The sequence below is a fragment of the Poeciliopsis prolifica genome, unplaced genomic scaffold (genome assembly GCF_027474105.1).
Source record: "Poeciliopsis prolifica strain line A6 unplaced genomic scaffold, Auburn_PproV2 SCAFFOLD018, whole genome shotgun sequence".
Classification (NCBI taxonomy): Eukaryota; Metazoa; Chordata; class Actinopteri; order Cyprinodontiformes; family Poeciliidae; genus Poeciliopsis; species Poeciliopsis prolifica.
Window position 1 is genome coordinate 8,965,080 of NW_026562393.1, and position 23,318 is coordinate 8,988,397.

Consider the following 23,318-nt stretch of genomic DNA (forward strand, 5'->3'; position numbering starts at 1 on the left):
TTTCATCCAAACGAAGGCCAGGAATGCACAGAACATACAGTCCTTTGGCCCGGCCCTGGCCAGTACAGGACACTCCCCCAGCTGGTGGTTAGATTTCATCTACAAGGAGCTTGATCTAGAACATTCTTACAGATGTTGTCTGTATAGTTTTCTTCGTCTCTTTATACACTTCACATTATTCAAGTATGAAAACGTAACTTTTTTTGCGTGTACATTTTTGGCTTTGCTTATTAATTCAAAACATCTACTTCAGAACACCATGTGCCTACATGTGACTTTCACTTCCTCTCTTGCAAAGTACACGTTATTCCACGCCTACGCACGTGGAACAATATAGAATAAGACTGGCGGTTATCCAGAACTCTATGATCTAACTGTACTGCATATGTACAGCTTCCTCACCCATGAGTGACACAATCACAATTATTTTTGCACTGAGGCTACACAGCCTCTTTTTTTACGCCTAATTCTTAATTCTGTGTTGCTTGTATGTGTTCATGCACACATTTCTACACCCATATCAATTTCTCCCACATTTCAGCTTTTTATGATCTGGTCCAACAGTGTTGCTGGGGTTTCAGTCCTCAAGATTTCTTCTGTTTTCACTTCTTTACTTAAATGTTCAGAAAAGTCAAACATTTAATATCACAGCTAACCTGAATAAATGGCAATTTTCAAGTGATTATGATATCTACTGAGGGGAATGAAGCTATCTGTGGCAAAGTAATTGTCCCATGAACCTGATTGCAACTGAGTTTTTAAAAAGTTTTTTTATACTCTTTTGGAAGAACCTTCGTATAATTCTCTTGGCGGAATAGTTTGAATTCAAACATTAGGATGTATTTGAACATGAATGCCCTGGGCAGGATAGGTACAGTATCTCCATAAAATCAAGTTTATACTTTGGCTAGAGCATAACATAACTTTTTTGAGGTTGTTATTTGTGACTCATTCAGAGGTGGGCTTGTTGTGTTTTGAATTCTATCCCAAGTACGTTCGACTTTAAGATCACAAACTGATTGATAGAAATTCTCCCTTGGGACTTTCTGGTTTTACAGCGTTTCCTGGCTCCATAAATTATTGTTGCACTGCCATTTTTGCACAGTTTCTTTTTATTGTTGAACGATGAACACTTACTAACACAAATGAGATTTGCTTTGGATGTTCTGGGTGTTTTGTATCGGCTCCTGAATCAATCAGTAGCCGCAAACTAGTAGCCTGGTTACCAGAATTCAGAGGCATGTGCTGCTTTTTGCCTTTAAATCTACTTCATGTTGTTAGCATCTAAAAGTTATATCTGCATTACACAGATCTAATAGTAATCATGTCTTAGTGGTAATCATAGTTAATATATGACTTCAGAAAGAAAAATAATCACCTTATGACACTCAGCCAGGTTGGATAGTTTTTCTCTTCATAAATAAAGTCAATTTGAAAACTATCTTTTATACTTACATTGGTTCCTTTTGTCTTATTGGTTTGAAGATCTGAAACAAATGTGTGAGAATATCAACACTTTAGTATGAGAATAAATATACCGATAATGCTTACTGATGAGGTGAATAAATGGTCTCTTTAATATGTTACTTTTAATTTATGTTCACATTTATATCATGCAGCTTACTGCGTGTTTGCATCGCTGCGGGTCAGATAAAAATTCTGATGTAATGCTTGAGAGAAAAACAGGTGACGTAATGTACTGTACACTGCAGCCCTGAACCAGCCTTTGGCAGGTCTGCATGGACTTTATCCTTTGCTTTTATGGCTGCCAATGCACCAAACAACAACAGCAAAAAAACAACATACGGAGGACTATTGAGGATGCTATACAAAAGAACCGCTATATGAAGGTTCCAAGCCCAGACAAGTCCCTGTACATTTCCACTACAGTGGGGTTGAAGCCACCCCTCCCTCAAAACCTCTTTCTCCTCCTGTTTGTCTTTCTTCTCTACTGGCATGTTACCAGGCAAGATACAGCTCACAAGCCGTGCCCCTCTTTTTGATTGGGTGGCTGGGGGGAAATGGGCGTGGCCTCGTGCAGGGCATATATAAGCATTGTTGCGGGGGTAAAGAGACTGCGGAGCTCGGCAGCTGCTGAAAGAACGGGAAGGAGGAGTGGACGGTGGAAGTTTCTAGACAATAACCATCCATTTTTTGTCAACTAAAACGACTACGCACTTTAACAGTTTTATTTCAAAACTGTAAGGATTAATATTTGTTAGTTTTGCTGAAATTAGAGCTAATTTGACTAGCTTAAGCTGTTTAAGTATTGCTGTTGCTAGCTTTAGACGTCTGCATTTCTTTACTCTAATTAAGATGGCATTTTTTTAAAATCTCTTTTACTTATTTTTGTAATTTTTTAATTTTTTTTGGAGGGGGGCGGGGGGAAAGTGGTTGAAGTATTATGTTAATTTGTGGTATTTGTTTCTCCCTATGAAACAGTTGAAATCTGACACGCATCTGTTGAACACTGAAAGAGGACAAACATGCCTGAAGTCTTTGCATCCATAGAGGCTGGAAGTATACCTCCGTCCCCAGTGGACAGCAGTCCCAGAAGACTGTCCTGGGGAAAACTGGTTCAAAGACTGGCTGATTTCAGCACGAACGACAGCAGCATTGAATCAGGGTCCAATAATGGCAGCAGGAGTGATCTTTCAGACTCAGGTGAGCAATTCCTTCCAAATCTCTTGAAATCCTATTGGAGGTATTTCTTACACAGCTTGAAAGTACTCACACCCTGCTTTTCCTTTGCAGGCTGTGATCTGTGCGATCTGTGTCCAGTGAATGATGACCTTTTCTTTGACCCAATGGAGGAAGCGATCCTGAAAGAAGTAGTGGACCTTATTGCACGAAGCTTAAGGGAGGCCAAAGACTCAGACTGTGCGCTGAGATGCACCAAGCTGCTCATTCCAGAGAAACTTCTGGAGCATATCGGAGAGGAGCTCATCCACCTGGCAGCTACCGAACCCTGCGGTTTAAGAGGAGCTCTCATCGACCTCTGCGTGGAGCAAGGGGCCGCCTGCGAGAGCATAGGACAGCTCTCCGTGGATCCTTATCTCGTCCCCACATTTCAGCTCACTCTGGTGCTGAGGCTAGAGTCGGGTGGGCTGTGGCCTAAAATCCAGGGACTGTTCAGCTCCAAATCTCCTTCCACTCCAGCTCTCAGACAAGCTCTAAAACTTAGCACTGGGTTCCGCGTGATTAAAAAGAAACTGTATTCTTCTGAAGGGCTGCTCATAGAGGAATGTTGAATGTCTCAGTGGTTAGAAAAAAACTCACAGAAAGGCCTTAGAACTTCAAATATGTGATGCCTTTTGAAGTGTAAGGATGGACTTTGTCATAATGTAGCCTTTTGTTCCTACTGTAAAGGACCTGAAGTTTATGGTACTTGGAACATTTTTCTTTTAGCCTAACCATTGTGCTTCATCTTGGTAAACGGGCATTTTGCAAGTATTAAAGTGTGAACCTTAGTTTCTATTGAAACTTTGTTCAGGCAGCTAGCTGTATTCTTTGAATTTCTGTAGATTTATTTTTTGTTTTTATATAAACATGTCAGTGAATTGAACTGTAGACCATCATGTTAAGGTATCTTTGACACTTCCAGAGTTAAAGCCAGCCAGTGCTTGTACATTTGCAAGCCACAGCTAGGGTTTCAAACCTCATTCAGTGTTCTGTTGTGTGTTTGAACCTCATGCTTTCAACTTTATTTGATATTCAGATTTTCATAATGTTGCACTGTTTTTGTACTTTCATGATCACAAATAAATTATTGTGTTTTTTATAACAATCCCTGATGTGTTTTGAAATGTTCTTGCTTTTCTCGTGTTTGTGCTTCATTATAGAGTGAGATTTCGGCGACTCACGAAAATGAGGAGGATGTGCCCAATTTTAATAATATTATTGCCATATAAATTATTAGTTTAATAAGGCTTAATAAAATAATAATGTATGTTTATATTATGGCCTGCAAAAAAAAACTGATAATTTGGCTGTAAAGCTCTTTGAGCAAACATATTTATGGAAATTTAATGTACTCATATTACCCACCAGGTGGGACTACAGCAGGATGTAGGTTTTTGCTGTGTATTGTCTCTGATACAGCTCATATTTAGTTTGAAACATGATATTTATTCTTTGCATTTTATTTATTACATACATCATCAAACTAAGAGAAAAGTAGAATATTGTCTCGCTTTTTTGTCCCCCACTGTGTTTCTACTCCCAGATTAAAATAAAGACGGATGCCTGAACGTGTTGAGTGTGACTCATTGCTGCAAGCAGAACAAGCACGGAGGCGAAAAGAGAAATTATGGAACCATAATCAAACCCATTAGGCGAAATTTGTGCTAAAAAGAAATGCAGGAAGTTTGGAACTCAACATTGATTTAAATTCCCCAAAGTATCCCCAAAGTAGGATATATGCCTTCACAGCAGTAATGTTACACAATAATGAGCATAATTGTAATGGAACAAGGCAATCATAATTGTGCCAGGTCTCAGTTAGCCTCCAATGTGTTACAGGTGTCCACAACTTTAATCTCTGACCATTCTAGAAAAGTTAATTTTAAAAAATAAGATGGAAATCTTATATTTCAAAAAAATCTATAATACAGAGTGACATGTATCACAATCCTCTACTTCTATTGATTGAAATGCTTATGGGTTACAGCTTTTAAACATGTAAATCTAGTTTCTTAAAATGAAATGTGGCAAAACCTCAAAAGAGGGTGTTTAATACATACTTACTGAAAGATATGTCCATGTGATGTACACTGTTATATGGGATTAACAATACCAGACTTACTCACCACACATCATAGAAATAAACTGTTACTACTTGCTACATACACAAGTACAACACACTTGTAAAAGTGATTAGATGTGAAAAAGAAGCAAAAGAATGAATATCCATAGTAAAAGTTGTGAGTAGCAGCCATCTTGAAATCCTAACTGGGATTAGTCAGAGTTATACCACTTTCCAAGCGGGATGTTCAGCTTGGGTTTGGCGTTCCAGTCAATTCTTCCGACTTGGGAATGGGAATTTCCGAGTTCCGACTACAAATGGAATGCAGCATTATGTAGTTTGTCAGTGACTCTCAAGTTAGCATTCTCCATCACAATTCTGTATCATATCTATTTGTATTAATAAAATGTCCTTGTATTTCATGTTAAACTCTTATTATTTATGTGTTTTACATTTTGAACAGAATTACTGAAAATTGGCTTTTGGATGATATAATTTCTTCCAATTTAGTGGATAATAGTGTCACTGAGTTCATGCAACAAAATGGATAACATTAGTTTTGATTAATCAAAACTCAGATGCAACAAACTCTATATTATATAATGAATGTTGACCCAGAACAACAGGGACATCGATTAGAAAGAAGCTCTCTGACTGGAGTTTGTTTTAATGTTAAGTTAAAGTTTTATCTGCTAGAGAGAGGAATACTAACTTCTTCAAACAGATGAATGAAAATGCTACTCCGTTTTTGACTTCTCAGAAAACTTTTGTACTCAACTGCAGTGACATTATTGTTGACTGTAGCAAGTAGTCACACACTAAGTCAGCATAATCGAGCCACTATGGTTTTCAAGAGGTTTTTGGGTCAAGGTACCACATTTTTTCTTAAGTTCTTACCCAGAAACTGGACAGTTTAAACCAGCTGTCCCAAGTCCAAGCAGAACTTGAAGTTGAAACCAATTCATGACTCAAGCAGAAAAAGAAAAATGTCACTGAGAAAAAGTTGCAACATCTGCCAAAAACAGCTGAACTTATTTATAGAGAAAGAATGTGACGCTGCACTCTCTGCTGCTCGGGACAGGCTGCACGTCTCACTCTCAAAAGTGTGAACGTGCGCACTGCCATGTGTCCACTTCCCAGCCTTAGTCAGCATCCCCGCACAGTCAGTACTAGATATGCTGACAGGGCTCTTGCTTTGTTTTTTTTTTTTGTTGTTGTTTTTTTTTTTCTTTTCTCTTTTTGCCTCCGTGCTTGTTCTGTTCGCAGTAATGAGTCACACTCAACAGGTTCAGGCATCCGTCTTTATTTTAATCTGGGAGTAGAAACGCAGTGGGGGACAAAAAAGAGAGACAATATTCTACTTTTCTCTTAGTTTGATGATGTATGTAATAAATAAAATACAAAGAATAAATATCATGTTTCGAACTAAATATGAGCTGTATCAGAGACAATACACAGCAAAAACCTACATCCTGCTGTAGTCCCACCTGGTGGGTATAAGCACACGTTTCATCCTTTAGGCACAGCGCCTTATGAGAGTATTCACACCCCTTGAACAGCCTCATATGCTGACGCTTTACAGTCATATGTATTTTTTTGAGATTTCATGTGATATACCAACACACAGTAGAGCATTATTGCAATAGGAAAAGGAAGAGAACGCAAGGCTTTCAACCATTTTATAGTGACAAGTGTGAGCTGAAATTGTACTGATACCCCTCAATGAAATCCAGTGCAAACCTTCAGAAGTGATCTAACAGTGAGAGCCATTGTTGTTCACCTAAATTGATAAGCCAAGGAAAGAAATCATCACTCAAATAGATCTGTAGGAGCTGCACAGATCCATGGCCCTATCAATCCAGAGGTAGAAGAAAAACGAGATGATGGTCAGATGAAACCAAGATTGAACTTTTCGGATTACATGTGAAGGACGACGAGTACAAAGCATTGACCTGAACCATCATCCCAACTGTGAGAACATGGCATTCTTTTCTTCAGAACAGACAGGGAACATTGTCAAAATACATTTTATTTTTACAAATCAATGCATGCATTTGTGTTCAGCTAAATACAAAAAATATACGAAACAGTTGGTGGCTGTAAAAATTTCTGACAGGCTTTTTGTTGGTCTATCACAATAAATCCCAATTTTATTTCACATATTGTGAAATACCTGAGGGGATGTAAATACTTTTTCAAGGCCTTGCATCCAAAGGGAAGTGAGGTAACACCATATGACCATCCTTCATTTAATCAAAGGACAAAAAGTGACAGGGTTATCTGCTAACTCTTGCCTCTCAAGTACATTAGAACAAAAGACCGCGTCTAACTACGCCCAAACTGTGAGTGCACGTGTTAATCAGAGGCTACACTAATTTCCCTGCATAGTTAGAATGTGCATTTAGAGTCAGTCAGTGGAGACAACTTCTCCTCTGACTTCAGAAAAAAAAAAAAACAGGAGGAAGCATTCAACATGGTATCTTTTAAACTGCTGTATAAGTTAACATCCGCATTTCTATTTATAGCTAAACTTGTGACTGGTTCAACACTGGCTTCTCAGTTATACAGAGGTGAAGCAATCATTTTCATCTTCATGGCTTCTGTTCTTTCAGGTTAGTTCCCGGTTGGGAACTAACCCGTTCTCATCAAATCTACATCTTGTTCCCTTGTCAAGATGTGATAAATAGCTTTGTTTTAATTCATGGCAATATATATACGTATATACAAAGAATTCCATGTCAATCACGTGAACTTAGAAAAGCGAGTGAAGAGGAAAGTGTTTTACTCTTGTGTCTTCAGCTACGTAAGGCCTTGAGGATGTTGAAGCTTATATTTTTACAGCCTTTGTGTTAGTCATGTTTTGGGATGATTCTAGAAACCTGAAGGCAACAAGAGGAAAGATAATCATAACTAATCCTATTCTGGAGAACTAATGTAAGATTAGCAATGTCTTAATGTAAGGAGGCCGAGATCTCTGAGAGCTTGGCGCAGCTTGGAGTTCGAGCCCGCTGAGCTCTCTGGTACAGCTCACTGTCTCCAAAATAGCGAGCCCTGTAGAGCATTCCTTCCTCTGCAACAGACCACACAAACAAATCATGTGAGATATATGAGGAGGGCTGCAAAACCTCTTCAAGTGTTGCAAAAGATTCAGCCTGGCCTGATGCAAGAAGAAGCCCTACTTTGCTGTTTCTCTTTCCAGCAGTTGTTGCGGAGGTTTGAAATGTAGTCATCCTCCACGCTCCGCTCCAGATTTTTCAGATTCATGCCCGTGAACTCTTTGGAGAACTGCTCCCCCACATAATATGGCACCTTCAGGTTCTCAGTCAGCCTCTTCTGCGTGTAGCCAGCTGACCTGACAGGAGATAAGACAGCGTGTGGGAGACATATCATATAACAGCAGGCGGCGCCGGAATGACCCACTGGGCCCTGAATCAACTTGGCTCAGTTCAAAGGATATTTCAGATTGCAAAAGCAAAAGTTTCCATAAGACAAACAAAACAAAAAAAAAACCCTCTAAAACCATCTGTTTTTTAAAAGAAAATTAATACATTGCTTTCATGCCACTGGTTTTTAGAGCAATAACCTTACCATGTCTTGTGAAAATCAAATGTTTTTCACATTTAAATCATAAATCAAAATCCAAATGCATGTAAGTAGGCAGAGGTGGAGAATGGGGTAAACTAATATGCTCAATAGAGCATAATTGGGAATTTGAAAGGAAAAGAAATTACATATAAAAAATATGCATGTGCTATCCGGTTTTCTCTTGCAAAAAAGCCCTGTTTTGGTCAGATTGGATGGAATATTAATTTCCAAGCCTTGCAAGAGGCTTTCAATAGAATTTAGCTCTAAAACCGCACTGGTCCATTGTAAGCATTTTAATCTATTGTAGCTCCAGGTATTTACCATCATTATCTTACTGGAAGGTTGGATCTCTTCCCTGGTTTCATTTGTCCCACCCCCCACAACTGTACCATAGGGTAGTATTATGGCTTTTATGGCTGTTTTAACAATTATTTTTTTCATTCCATTATAAAAGTGAAATCTATTTAATAATTAGATGACTTTTTAGGCAGCTGGCTACACTGGATTTCATTTAGGGATATTAGAGTAAATATCACACCCTTTAGATTTACATTTGCAAACCATTTTCAAGAGTCGTTCTTATAAAGCGTGCTGAGGTTTGTGGCTGTATCGTGAGACACTGTGAAAAAGTTCTAGAGTTCACATCTAAATTAAGCCGGGTTGGTAAATCGTACTTAAAGATGATATCTTATTCAAGTCCTTTTCGGTCAGGCAGGGCAGCCGTTCACTGTGTTATTTAACACTCTTGCAGCACCGTTTTAGAACAGGAGGTCACACTCACGGCCTGAAGCTGAGACTGTAGGAGGGGCTGTTGACCATTATCTGACTGAGAGCCGACACAATCACCAGAATGAGAATGGGCATGACCTGCACGAAGACAGCCAGACCTCCCTGCGGATGTGACACAGAAAAACATCTCTGAAGGGAAACGTTTTCTCAACCTTGTAAAATGGCGGGCGACTAAATGCCACCCCCTGCTGGCCATTATGCGACACCACATTATCAGTAGACTGCGTTTACTCTGAGCGGTCTAATTATAGAAAACAAAAATCAAAAACACAACACAGACCCAGCACATACTATTGACTGTACAACTTAGTAGCCAGTGTGTGCTAAGAGTCAAAATTAAACACATATTTTTCTAACTCCTAGTCAACTCTAATATTTGCCATTGCTTGTTCAGAATACAAAAAAGAAAAGGCAGAAACTAAATGTGTTAAAGCACAACTAATGGAATTAAATAGTCAAAATAAAGAAAACCATGTGAAGACATATCAATATAGAAGAAAACTGTTAATTAAATTAATTAATCAAGTAAAAATGTAGTCAACAACTGATACTGTCATACATAAATAAAGGCTATTTGTAAAAACAACAACTGTAGTAAAACATAATAATGGAAATAGTAATAATGATAATAGTATTGTAGAGGAAGAAAAACTCATGGTAAGTATCCTACACATAAAATACAAAACTTTGTCATTTTTGGTTAAGGTGCTATACTGCATGAACAATAGATTCATGAGTGGTAAAAAAAGAACTAAGACAGATCGAATAAAAGTAAATAAACATAAATAAAACAATTGATCAGAAGAATATACAAATAACGTAATAACCTACATCTCTTGGTCGCTCTCTTCTCTCCCGCCTCTGGTTACGCATCCGCCCATTAGTATATACATGACCATTACCTAGAGTGATAAGGTATGGTTTATCAATTTCATCTCAAGTAGATGGCTGTTGAAAGACAAAGAGAGGTGACACTTACTTGATGGATAACCTCCTCCAAAGAACATGTTGAAGAGATCTTCAGGTGAAATATCTGGCTCAAAATTTCCATTTTCCGGGCTGCTACTTGATGAATGCCTTCCCTCTTCTCCCCACTGATCATACTGTCTTCTTTTGTTTGCATTACTCAGAACAGCGTAGGCATTTCCGATAGCTGTGAGAAATCACCCACTGTTATCCTTTCTACAAGTTCAATTGGCGTCTGCCTCATGTTTGTCTTTTCTGATTGTCAACACGAACCACCTTCATGTTGATTCATGTTGACAATCAGCTGAGTCACCTTTGAATGCTTCTGTCGCGCCCGGAGCGTGATTCTTGTCAGGGTGGAATTTCAGAGCCAGTTTTCTGTACGACCTCTTGAGCTCGTCCTCAGAGAACTCTTTCTGGACCCCGAGGATTTCGTAGAAGTCTTTGCATTGTTTTATTCTGTGTGCAAAACCCATGGTTAGGAATGTGAAGGGCAGATAAAGAAAAAAATTTAATTGCATCAACATTTATTCCATTTATTTATTCAGTACCTTTTCACGGCCTCCAGCTGCTCTGCCGTGTAAGATCTATGGGTGTCTGAAGGTTTTTCTTCGGGCTTGGTGTCGTCATGTGGGGCCTGTCGCTGTCGAGGCCCAGAATCGCGGAAGTCTGAGTGGCTGCTATGTCTGGGAGTGAAGCCATTTCTTGCAATTAGGTCCAGCAGTGCTGACAATAGATAGTGACAAATTGTTATTAACTCACGCACTAAGACAGCACCTAAAATTACATAATTAGCTAATCTGTAAAAACTTTTATTTTACAGATTAGCTAATTATGTTTATCAAATTTCAGGAATTAAATACGGTCATTTTCTAGAAGCGTTTTCTAAAGATACCTTTCACTACTTGCTGTGTCTACATTTTTCAGCCAGCTTTTATTTCAGCGACATCTACAAATCTGTAAGGCAAAGTCTGAACCAGCTTTGCAGGTTCTCTGGATGATTCTTCTTTGTAAAATACCTTAAGTGTGATCAGATTAGCTGGGGAATGTCCATGATAATAAATTTTTAAGTCTTCTTCTAGGATTCTCAATTAGATTATAGTGTAGTTTTTGACATGAACCATCATGAATCATCCCGTATGTTTAGGATTGTTGTCCAGCTGGAAGGTGAACTTCCACACCAATCCCAAGTCTTTTGACACCTCTAAAAGTTTATTTCAATTTACAATTATAGTCAGTTTGTTTGTCCCCATTCTATTCTTAAATAGAAATTACAAATAAAAGAAAATCCAAACTGTCAGACATTATCGTGAAACAAAGTGGTAGGCCCTGGGTGGGCTGACGTCTCCCTGAACTACAGAAGCCCAAATAGTTCAACAGTAAAAAAAATAAAAAATAAAAATAAAAAAATAAGATTTTCCAAAAATTTTTCTGAGTAGAAAATTTGATCAGATTTGAATCTGATTGCCGGTTTGGTAACTGGCTATACATATATAAATTAAATATTATGTTCCTTACACTTTGAATTGAATTGCCTTATTATCACATATAATTAACATAAAACATGAATGTGACAAAAGGTGTGGGGAAGAAAAAAACAGTATGAATAGTGGATGCAAAGGAAACTGCTATTTAAGGATGCTGGTAATCTCGGTCCCTCCCCTGCCCAGTTGTTGACCGGATTTCTAGGTTTATTTTTCTATTAATATTTACTGACACATACAAACCCCAAATAGGAATGGAAATTAACATCAGCTTTGGGTATTGCCATGCTTAACATGACAGTTTAATAGTAGCGGAGTCAGCTGGTGATGCTGTTCCAGGCCCTGGCTGTTTGCTGTACGCGCAGCTCCTCTGGGATGGAGGTGCTGCTGCTGCGGGTGATGATGATGCTGCAACTACAGGGTCCTCATCGCGCACCACCGTCATAACTCTTGCTTACCTTGAGCTTTCTCTGTTGGGAAGAGTCTCTGTGCCTTCTCCAAGAACCTCAGCGCCTTTTCATGCTGGTGAGTCTTTAAAGCTGCGGCAGCAATGTCAATGCAGCGCTCCGCCTCGTCCCTGTTTACTTCCATTGCAGCAACAGCGGTGGCAGCAGAAAATGGCTATAAATACATCCGCTACCTAATTAAAATGCGAGTACACTGTGAGCAGACTGAAGTCATTCAGTTATGACAATATTTACTTATCAGCACAGGAGCACATTTTTACTGCTGGTGCCCAGGCTCGTCTCGTTTGTTAAATAAAAACGATTAAGGTGGCATCATCGGTGCTATTCTTCAAATCTCCCCTAGATGGCGACAAAGTCTCCGGCTTTCCAAATGTAGGTCAGCCAGGAAGAAACGCAAAACTGTGATGACCCGGAGTTACATAGAGTCAAGTTTCACTTTTACACTTTTGCGCATCTACACTTTGACTTACGGTCATTTTATGATAACCTCATGATGCATTCAAGTACAATACGCACATTTGATCATTTGTACTGAAATGGATCTGATATGGTGTATTGTTAAATGATAGAATAGAATAGAATAGAATAGAATAGAATAGAATAGAATAGAATAGAATAGAATAGAATAGAATAGAATAGAATAGACCTTTTTGTCCAAGGCTGGGGGAATTTCAGAATTAACAGCAGCAACATAAAAGGACATCAGGGCAATTATATTAACACAAAAATAAAAGTATTAAAGATAAAGGCATTAAAATATATAAAATTGAAAATAATGAAAATGTATGGGAAATGCACATGTGCATTAAAACAATAGACAATTCACAATATAAAACTGTGCAAACAAAGCTGTGCAAATACAAGCAGAAATTTTCTTTGAAATTAGTAAAACTGTGCAAATAACTGTGCAAACAGCAGCAGGGATGTAGACATTCACTCAGTTTGTTGTGGAGCAATGATGGTTACAGTGTAACATGTTCTGGGAAGAAGGATGTCTGATCACACTACTTTGTGCACTGAGATGCAGGAGTCTGACAGTGAAAGAACTCTACAGTTCATCAACAGCTTCATGCATGGAGTAGGAGACATTGTCCAACAGTGATGTTATTTTAACTAGAGTTATTCTTATGACTAGAGCAGTGTTAGTCAATGCCTCCCATAAAAGATATTTGACCGCTTTCACTTAGTTTTATTCTTGTATTTTGCCCTAATAAATTAGTCATTATTTTAAATGTTACAAATGAATAACATTGAAGTTCAAACTGTCCAGAGGCAACAGCACATCCAGGTGGCAGTTTTAAGGGAGACCCCCAAGCCTTCCACACTAATTATGCTACACAGTTTATTGGATGTTTTTTGTGGCTAAGTGTGCCTAACTATACAATTTTATTTTTGTTATTTATGTGCTGATAAGTAATGATTCATATTAAACAAGAAATTGTAGTGCTCACTATTTAATAAAAATATGTCAAACTGCTCATCACAGACTCTCTCAGTTAAATATGTCTGGGCTTGAGCTATCTTGCTAGGAAAGGATGGGAAATATGTGCAAATCACAAAGAAACATATTATAAAAGACTTATTGTAGAAAATGGTTGCGCTTCAAACATATTAAAAAGTAATTACAATGAATATTTTTTATATATGTATAAAAAAAATTGTTTTGGGATATTTTCATATATAATATAGTGTACTACTTCATTTAAATGCACCACGGAGTTAGGAAGAGGCCGTAAAGTGTAGTAAATGCGCGCACACGGCGGAGAAACATCTCGAAGGGGAAATTCGATTCGGCACATCCGCTTACATTTTGGTTCACGCGCCATTAAAAATAGTTCACGGCCGTTAAAGTTCAACGCAGCACATTAATATACAACCAGTCGTTTACGTCGTTTTTATATAAAACGAGTATTTAAAACCAACTTATCAAAAACAGTTGCAGGTTTTTTTTCTTCGCGACCCGTTTTATAATCCGGGTAGTGGAAATATGAGGGCGTTTTAATTCAATACAAGTCTAGACAGCGGCGGAAAAGCACCACAGCAGCTGCTCTACGGTGGGAGGTTAACATACATCCGCTGGTCAACGAATGAAGAAAATGTGAACAGCAGATAAAGAGACAGCCAATCAGCATCAAATGTGAGGCGGCATCAGAGCTCTGATTGGTAGAGCTCATCGGAGGCAGAGTCTCTCATTGATGCTCGCCACAGCGCTGACTACCACTCTCTTTCTGGGTTACTGTAATTTTAGGTCAGACACTGATTTTGACTTCTTCTTTAGCCCCAGAAACGTTAATTCTACCTTTCTTTACTTGGTGAGTTGTGAGTTATGTTTTTAATTTATTATTATTAAATATTAAGCCGGTGTTACGCAACGTTGCCATTTCCCGCATTTTCGTTACATGACCACTCGTTTTTCTCCTCACCTTCGCCAACTAGCAACTTGCCAGTCTTGTTAGCTAAAACAGTAATTAGCATGCCAGCAGTATTTTTTAATCTTTCTGTTTCGCTGCTTCATTTATTATATTTAGATATTTCTTATTTCTTTTTTTTTTTCTTTAGAGCATCACTCATCCGAAGCCAACATGACGAGGTCGGAGCCGTTTGAAAAACAGCAACAGCACAACGGGGACGTTTGCTCAGAGGCAGCCGGAGAAGATGCGTTTGATAACACCTACAAGGAGAAGGAAGGCCCGAAACCTACTAAAACCCTTGTCTGGAGAAATATCATCCTCATGACTCTTTTGCATTTAGGAGCAGTATACGGCTTATTCCTCACCCCTTCTGCATTTCCCTCTACTTTGCTTTGGTGTAAGTAAAATCAAACCGAAGGAGCTGATGAGAAAAGCTACATGTCGGAGCATGTTAGCACATTGTAATTTGTTGGGAGTTTTTTTTTTTTATTGAGGATCGTATTACATCAAATTATCAGCTGTTAAAGTAGCATCATGTCGAGTTGCTCAGTTGCTCACAGTTGCTCGTTATGCTGTTACAAAACTGGAAAAATATTGTTTTACACCTAAAATCTGGAATGTGGAAGAATGTGCTCTGGTCAGTTAGGACTAATATACAATAATTTAACTGTGTTTTATGGAAAAATGACACTGCTCATCACCCTAAATGCAACATCCAGTGAAGCATGGTGGCAACTTTGGGGATGTTTTTCTTTAGCAGATAGAGACGCGGATACTTTACAGAGTTGAATAAAAGATGGATGGAGCACAGGTTGAGGTTGAAGTTGATCTCTAACAGGGCTGGCAACCTTAAATGTAAAGCCAACATTACAACAGCATAGTTTATATCAAACTTATTCATGTCAGAAGTTTGGCCCAGTCAAACTTCACAATTAGTTGCTGCCTTGTATTGGCCTATTATATAAAATCCCTGTGAAATATGGTGAAGTTTCCAGTCATAAAATAAAAGTTCATGGGGTATGAATACTTCTTCAAAGCAGTGTATGTTTATAGCTGAGATGCACGAGTGCCAGGAAAGAAAGTAAATACGCTAACATTAGATTCACAGTGTCAGATCTTTCGTCAAGTAACATCATAATGTGAAAGCAAATAAATGTAGGCTAGTAAGAAAAATACATGTCATTATGTTCACATTAAATTATTAAATTCCTCTTCCATTATCGGTAATGGAGGGGTGAGTTCAGTCACTAGGTTATGTAACTTTTGGTGTCACAAAGAAACAAAAGTAACCCCACTGCATTTCATTGATTCAAATGGTGCTTTTTGTGCAACGAGAAAAACAGTGCAGATGTTTATATTCAAACATTTGTATGTGTGGGCTTCCAAATATGCATTTGGTTTATTGGCTAACTTGTACATTGCAGCGGTGCATGAGGAACAGGAAGTAGTTTCAGATAAACAATTGCTATCTAGGTGAAAGTTTGAGCACATTAAGGGAAGATGATGCGTGTATTCCAACTTCTGGCACCAACGTGTGTTGTTTTGTCTCAAACTGGCATGTCCAAGTAAACAATTCTGGATTATTTTCTGATAAGTCTATCGTCAAGTGAACAGAAAACAAGACCTTGTCATATTTTAACTTTATTTTTTTCTCTCTGTGTATTTGTTTTGTCTCTCCACAGCTATGGTCTGCTTTCTGATAAGTGCTTTAGGAATTACTGCAGGGGCTCACCGCTTGTGGAGCCACAGGGCCTACAAAGCTTCATTACCTCTGAGGATCTTCCTCGCTCTTGGTAATTCCATGGCTTTTCAGGTATGTAAAAAAAAAAAGAGTTAACACACTGCGGTTAATAACTCAGTTGGTGTAAACATTATTTCAACTCAAACCCCTAGAACGATATATTTGAGTGGGCTCGAGACCACCGGGTTCATCACAAATACTCGGAGACAGACGCAGACCCCCACAACGCCAGAAGGGGCTTCTTCTTCTCTCACATTGGCTGGCTGCTGGTACGCAAACATCCCGACGTCATCGAGAAGGGAGGCAAGCTGGAGTTGAGCGACCTGTTAGGCGACAAAGTTGTAATGTTTCAGAGGAGGTAAGCTAATTTACCTAAATATGCTTGTGTTGAAGAAGGAGGTCAAATATGAGCCCTTTGGTCATGGCACAGCTATGAACCTTAATGAATTGTATCTGAATTTTGTGTGTTATGGAGTGGAAGGGTTTGTTTTTTAGCATTCTTGAGTGAAGACAATGTAGAACATCCACAACCTCCTGCAGCTTTTTTTCTTTCTTTAAAATCATGCATATACCTGTGAGGCTTTCGAACAGACAACAAATTAGACACAAATTGACTCTGACAAGTTGCTCAAGGTTGAATGAAGGGGCATCAGAGAAAAATGGTTGAGTGCATACCTCCTTTTCAGATTTTTATTTGTAAATTCTTGCATCCTTTTGTCCTTCCACTTACAATCACACATTACTTTATGCTGATCTATCAAATAGAGTCCAATTAAAATACAAAGAAAATTTTTCAAGAAAAAGTGCAAAAGAAAAATTGAAGACGTGCTGTAGATAGCAAAATGTGGTTTAAGTCTTGCAGAGTAACTTAAAGTTCAACTAAAAGTGTCTTGGAAGAGAACCGAGTTCTTATCTGCATTTCTTAATTTGCTGTTTTCCTGTTTGTCTCTACCAGGCACTACAAGCTCTCTGTGCTGCTGATGTGCTTCTTTATTCCGATGTTCGTGCCTTGGTACTTCTGGGGCGAGTCTCTGTGGGTGGCATACTTCATCCCGGCTCTGCTGAGATACACCTTGGTGCTGAACGCCACCTGGCTGGTGAACAGCGCTGCACACATGTGGGGAAACCGGCCGTATGACCAGAACATCAACCCGAGGGAGAACAGATTTGTCACTTTCAGCGCCATAGGTATATAAAAACACCCCTAACACTTGTTTTAACTTTAATTTATACATAATTCAAGTCACAACTTGAATAGGCAAAGTCAGGGATTAGTTTAATCTTGTTTAAGTGTATTGCAGTGTTGAATAAAAGTTATTGAACCTAAGTATCAGAAAATTGATGCTAACAGAGGAATAGGTAAACACTTTAGCCTGTAGCTACTTACTTACAGGCTTACTTACAGGCTTAGGTAAATAACCTAAGCCTGTTTACCTATGGAGAGACAGTCCTTAAAGACTTACAGCTGTATTTGCAACAAAAGAAGCTTCTGCAACACTGAAGCACAAAAGCATGCCACACTTTTCAGATATTTTATGTGTAAAACACATTTTGTAATGGATTATTTTTCATCCAATTTGACAGCCATGAACTTCTACTAGATATTGTATTTTTGAGATTCAAGGATGTTTTAACAATGCAATACATCTGAACTTGTAATCATATGAGATTTATTTTGTATTTACAGTTTCCATGCTGTTCACCCACTCTCCTCACACAGGCACGCACATGTGACTGCATTTGTTATTGCGAAGCGAAAAAATCGGAGGCAACCATGTTCCCGCTGTCGTATCGTGCGTCAAATGCGTGGAGGTCAAAAGTGACGCCCAGTTTCGACTTCCTGTGTGGGGGATGCATAGAGCGCGGCACAAACACGGCACCGGGGCCGGTTAATGATCCGGATTGAATTAAGTGAAGAGCAGAAGGATGATGAAGAGCAAAAATCTGACAGGATGGGTGTGGCCGAGTTTGGAATGATAGGAGGAAGTAATGCTTCCTAAAAGAAGCTGATAAAATTCCCTGATAAAATCCCTTCCAGGTTAAACTGTCAGATGAAAGCATTTTTTAGTTCACATAAGTGCAAACCGTTTAAAGATTTTATTGAAATTCCGGCATTGAAATACAAATGTTATAATTCCTCTTTTTTTCAAATTCATTTTAAAATCTAGGTGAGGGATTTCACAACTACCACCACACGTTCCCTTATGACTACGCCACCAGCGAGTACGGCTGCAAGCTGAACCTCACCACCTGCTTCATCGACTTCATGTGCTTCCTGGGCCTGGCCAAGGACCGCAAGAGGGTGTCCCACGAGGTGGTCTTGTCCCGGATACAGCGCACCGGAGACGGAAGCCACCGCAGTGGCTAAAAAAAAATAATTAAAATAGGAAGGATGAAACACAGAACAGACAATGTCCACTTCAAAAGAAGATGACTAACAGCGCTCTGACAGCTGCTCGGTTGCTCATCTTCTGAGGTTAAAATTCTGCGTCACAAGGGCCTTTACCACAGTTTGCTTGTTTTTGGTGGGGTTTTTTGTAGCTGTAGCCACACAAAATGTTAGAGTTCAAAAGAATATTTTACAATTCTGAGATTTGCGATATAGATTCAGACCCAATGCTCAGTTGTTTCAGCTCTTTCATTGTTGAGTTTTAGAAGTGGACTATTCTTTGCCGTTGTTCAGTCTTCATCAGCATTCACCAATGTAGCTGATCATTTTTATGTATTACATCAATGTTAATTTAACGCTGGTTGGAAACTTTTCTTTATTTCCGTGTTTAACACTTTCTGAAACGAATTCTGTTCTAAAGATTAACTTTATGACTTTTTACGATTTAAAAAAAAAATCTTCTTAGTTTCTACTCGTTGGCTTTATTGAAATTTGAAAACCGAGTCGTGCGGCTTGCGTTGATGTTTAATACAGTTGCCTTGTGCAGAGAAACGAAACCAAATTTAAAGCAAAACCTGAGGTTCGCAATAAAATTTTCAGTTTTGCTGCATTTGTTCATTAACGTAGCTAGTGACAGTGATATGTTCAAAATATTTCCTTTTCAGCTTTGCAGAATTGCGCTGAAAGCGTTCCAATCAGCCGCTTTAATGGTAAAATCCATAGTTTCTTTCTCACATCACATGATTGTGAAGACTGAGCTCTCATTGGTCGGTGCAGCAGCCAGTCACGTGACAGATCTATTAGAAAAATAAAACATGCCATTCTTTTGCATGGCCATATGCTGTAGTAGGTGTTGTGCTGAGGTGATGTGTCAGTGACTGTCATGGCAGATCTGCATTCTGTCACTGTTGTATCATCAGGACTGTTGTGATGGCGATTCTCTGAGACGGTCTGAAAAAAAGGGACTGCCATTTTCAATTTGTAGGTGCTTTAATCTTAGTGTTTATATGCGATTATGGTCTATGGAATGCTTTAATTATTTATGTAAGAAAAATATTTCTTCCTCTTTTGACTTGAAATATTCTTAATTGATGGTTTTTGCACTCCTTGATTTGGCCAAGTCTTGTGTCGTATATGTGAAATATTAAACTGCAGCACCTGCTTTTCTTCTTTGCCAGCAGTCAGACTACAGTACCGTGCAAAAATATTGTCACCTTCCTTTTGCTGTTTTGTCACAAAACGTTTTCACAAGCGTTTTGTGACAGACGCTTGTGAATTTTATTGGGATTTCAGAATTAAACCAGCACAAAGCTTCGCATAACTACAAAGCAGAAGGAACCTAATACTTTGTGGCAATATTAACTGCCATAAATCAGTTGTCCGATGCCAGTTATTTTAATTTTATGTTTTCTTTAAAAACCAGCTAACGTGAAGTCAAATTGGGATGTAGGTACGCACTTTAATTTGATCGATATCCTGCTGGATTTCCGCTGTTCCTCCAGAGCGTAGATGCACACCACACTTTTGAGATCGTGTTCCATTTCCCTTTAACTTCCAAATTATATTTTGGAGAAATCAGCATCCTAATAAAATTTTGAAAAGAGTATAGTGTTGAAGCGTGACAAATTGGGAAATTTCTTGGCATATTAATATTTTTCAAGGTACTGTGCCTCCTAATGCCTTATGACATGAATCCATTTCTTTACATTCCAGCAGCTCCAGGGTTCAAATGCTGAAAGAAAATAGCTTGCAGGTTGAAATGCAAGGCAAGACAGCTTTAGCTCCATTTGACAAATCTTGGGATGACAACTGGAACGAGGAGGGTAGGTAGCTTTTATGTTGGAAAAACACTCACTGGTGCAAATGTTCATTTGGGAGTTTTCACTTGTAAAATAAGGGTCGTGGTAGAGGAGAGGAGCAGAGCTGCCATGTTGTCTAGAGAAATGTCATCACAAGCCAATAGTGTCAAATCAGCTGTGTAAGCATTTTCTTAGCTTCAGGAAGGATTGAAAAGGTTTCCAGTTTGTCAGATTTCAACTGTTTCCTATTCTAAAATAAAAATCACAATATTTTCAATACACTTGGAATCTAAAATGTTGGTTGTTGCTTCTTTTTGTGTGTGTGTGCCATTGTATTATAAACACTTCACAGATTTGCCTCCTTTATCTTCATGTGGTTCATTTAGAATATTTTTAGTTCACATTGAGGAAGCAGTATGAATGTCAAAAATAAAACAATTTTGCTTCGCCCTGCAAGGACAACAGTAGTCATTTTCATAGTTATTATATACCTCTAGTACTTGAGCATGAGGGTGTAATAAATTAATATTAAAACATGAGGATACTCCTAAATGTGTGAAGGCTGTAGGCTCATTGGGCAAATTTCAATAATTTAGAATAATGGACTCAAAGTGAGTCCCCAGTTCTGTTTTTTCCTGAACAGCAGCATCCAAAGGTTTGCAAAAACCTGATAAAAACACTGTAAGATATATGAATCTGAGTGAAATATGAAAAGGTCACATAATACAATACAAAATCAAAGCATTTGGATTTTATATGTCTTCGTGACGGGCTGCACAGTGGTGCAGTTGGAAGCAATGTTCCCTTGCAGCAAGAAGGTCCCAGGTTCGATTTCCGGGAGTTTGCATGTTCTCCCCGTGCATGCGTGAGTTCTCTCCGGGTACTCCGGCTTCCTCCTACAAAACAAAAACATGACTGTTAAGTTAGGTGTGTGTGTGTGTGCGTGGTTGTTTGTCCTGTTTGTTTCTGTGCTGCCCTGCGACAGACTGGCGACCTGTTCAGGGTGACTCCGCCTCTCGCCCGGAACGCAGCTGGAGATAGACATCAGCAACTCCCGACCCCATTTGGGACAAGAGTGAACAGACAATGGATACCTTGGTGACACTATCTGATGTGCAGTCATCTGTCTGCTCTGAGCTGATTCTTTTTGAAGTTTCAGCATTGCTGGAGAAACGTTTTCTAAGAGGTGAACAGGAAAATTAATTTTAAGCCTCTTTCAACAAATTAGTTGTATTTCACCGAACTCCTCACCTGCAATAAATTAATCTTTGCACAGCCTCAAACATATAAGTCCACATAATGAGTGATCTGCCGCAGTGCTCAAAAGCAACCAATGACTTCTTTTATTCAGCTCTACTGGTCTGATCAGACACTCAGAAGGTAAAGACTTAATACAGAGGACTGCATTATTAAGAAAAAGTACAAAACCTTTGCTTAGCCTCTTAAACCCATAGACAAAATCTAGGACTGTCAATCCTTTGAAAGGATAATTATTAGTTAAGATCTCCACAAATTTGGTCTTTATTGAAAATCGCCAAGAAGAAAGTTTTAGAAAGTGCCACCAGAAGCCATGTGGAGGACCTTTGTGAAAAACTGCTGTAAACCAGGGAAGAGTAGTTAGAGAAGTAGGTCAGACTTGGATAACAACCATCCATGTTGCCTGTGTAACTTGCATTTTGGAGGTTAATAATAATAATTTATGCCACTAATGTTTATGTGACGTTAATCTGGAGTCCTGTTTCAGTTCCTTAAGACGCTTTTGTGTTTAAGAATTCGCCCAACGATTCACGGGACAAGCAGCAGGATTTTATTTCAAGTCCCTGTGAAATAAAACCCAACTGTTGACGGGGTTGACGCCAATCAGGCGTCAACCCCGACGCCTGATTGGCACGATCCGGAACGCATCGTGGTGTGATGCTGATGTTTCATCAGCTTTCTATGAGCCTCCAAAGAGGTAAGAAAGTTCGCTAAAGTTCACCCCCACTTCTCCCCCACTCCCCCCCAAAAAAACCCACCATCACGTGTTCATAATGACATGCGACTGAAAGCGGCCAATCAGCAGTCAGGTTTCCACTTCTGGTTTCACACAGGATGGAAAGGAATGTCAGGCCAGCATGCTGGGCTGAGACCAGTTCACATTACACTGCCAGGCCAGGACTACTTTGGTTTCCCGTCATAAAAGTTAAATCATTTATTTTTAGCTGTTTTAACTGCTTAGTGTCACATAAAGAAGAGTTATTGCTTTATTTGCTACGTGCGTTACGTTTTATAATGTTAAGCATGTTGAACTGCTGAGATGGGCTAAGCAAATGAACTTGATTTGACTAAATTTATGCTAAAGATGTTATTTGCATTTTCTTTTTTGCAGCTTTTTGGGATTTTTTTTCTGCCATCATTGAGTTATTGTGCAAACATTCAAAGAAACATTGCACAATAACTACATTATATCACATTATATTGTAAGAATATCTTAAATGACAGGCACTGCCATCAGGTTTATACTATCCCTCTTTCCAAAACTTTTTCCAAAATTGTAATTTGACATAAATGTTGATGTCACAATATTAAAAAATGAGGAGGTGTTATATGTTTTACAGTATGAGTTAGCGGCACATTAAGCATCTCTATATAACTCAGCAGGAGTAAACATGATGTGGAATTGATTCTGAGCAAAGCTGAGAAGTAACAAGTCACATTTACTTAAATGCACTTTCAGTAGTATTTTTACTACACTGTACTGTTTGCTTTTACTTGAGTTATTTTTCATAACACATCACTAAAATGTCTGGAACCTCTGCCCACTAATTGACTTCACCGAATGCAAAACAAACATGTTTTAACCAACAATTCACCAAAGACACACAACTACAGTTTCTGTTAAAGTTTCAAAAGTTTTATTGAAACAAACTGATTTATAAATCAATTATTTTTGCTTGATTTTGT

The 23,318-nt window shown here is 38.7% G+C and overlaps 3 protein-coding genes across 5 annotated transcripts; 2 read left to right on the forward strand and 1 right to left on the reverse strand.

Moving 5' to 3' along the window:
- The first annotated feature begins 2,061 nt into the window (after nt 1-2,061).
- Nucleotides 2,062-3,789, forward strand: ddit4 (DNA-damage-inducible transcript 4). Its single transcript, XM_055042420.1, has 3 exons — nt 2,062-2,201; nt 2,443-2,664; nt 2,755-3,789. Exons 2-3 carry the CDS (start codon nt 2,487-2,489, stop codon nt 3,249-3,251), a joined length of 675 nt encoding a protein of 224 aa, XP_054898395.1. The 5' UTR covers nt 2,062-2,201; nt 2,443-2,486; the 3' UTR covers nt 3,252-3,789.
- Nucleotides 3,790-6,031: 2,242 nt separating this feature from the next.
- On the reverse strand, nt 6,032-12,312 carry dnajb12b (DnaJ heat shock protein family (Hsp40) member B12b). Its single transcript, XM_055043255.1, has 8 exons — nt 12,027-12,312; nt 10,636-10,810; nt 10,398-10,543; nt 10,098-10,271; nt 9,950-10,020; nt 9,111-9,220; nt 7,924-8,096; nt 6,032-7,814 (listed from the first exon to the last, which is right to left on the reverse strand). Exons 1-8 carry the CDS (start codon nt 12,157-12,159, stop codon nt 7,696-7,698), a joined length of 1,101 nt encoding a protein of 366 aa, XP_054899230.1. The 5' UTR covers nt 12,160-12,312; the 3' UTR covers nt 6,032-7,695.
- On the forward strand, nt 12,018-20,656 carry scd (stearoyl-CoA desaturase (delta-9-desaturase)). 3 transcript variants are annotated; one of them, XM_055043257.1, is made up of 7 exons: nt 13,934-14,172; nt 14,284-14,347; nt 14,595-14,843; nt 16,129-16,259; nt 16,340-16,545; nt 17,143-17,375; nt 18,356-20,656. In XM_055043257.1, the coding sequence occupies exons 3-7, from the start codon at nt 14,618-14,620 to the stop codon at nt 18,553-18,555; spliced, it is 996 nt and encodes a 331-aa protein (XP_054899232.1). In that variant the 5' UTR covers nt 13,934-14,172; nt 14,284-14,347; nt 14,595-14,617; the 3' UTR covers nt 18,556-20,656. The 3 variants fall into 3 exon arrangements, with proteins under 3 accessions (XP_054899233.1, XP_054899232.1, XP_054899231.1); XM_055043258.1 differs by lacking the exons at nt 13,934-14,172; nt 14,284-14,347 and adding an exon at nt 12,018-12,093; XM_055043256.1 differs by lacking the exon at nt 13,934-14,172 and having other exon boundaries at nt 14,208-14,347.
- Nucleotides 20,657-23,318: the final 2,662 nt, after the last annotated feature.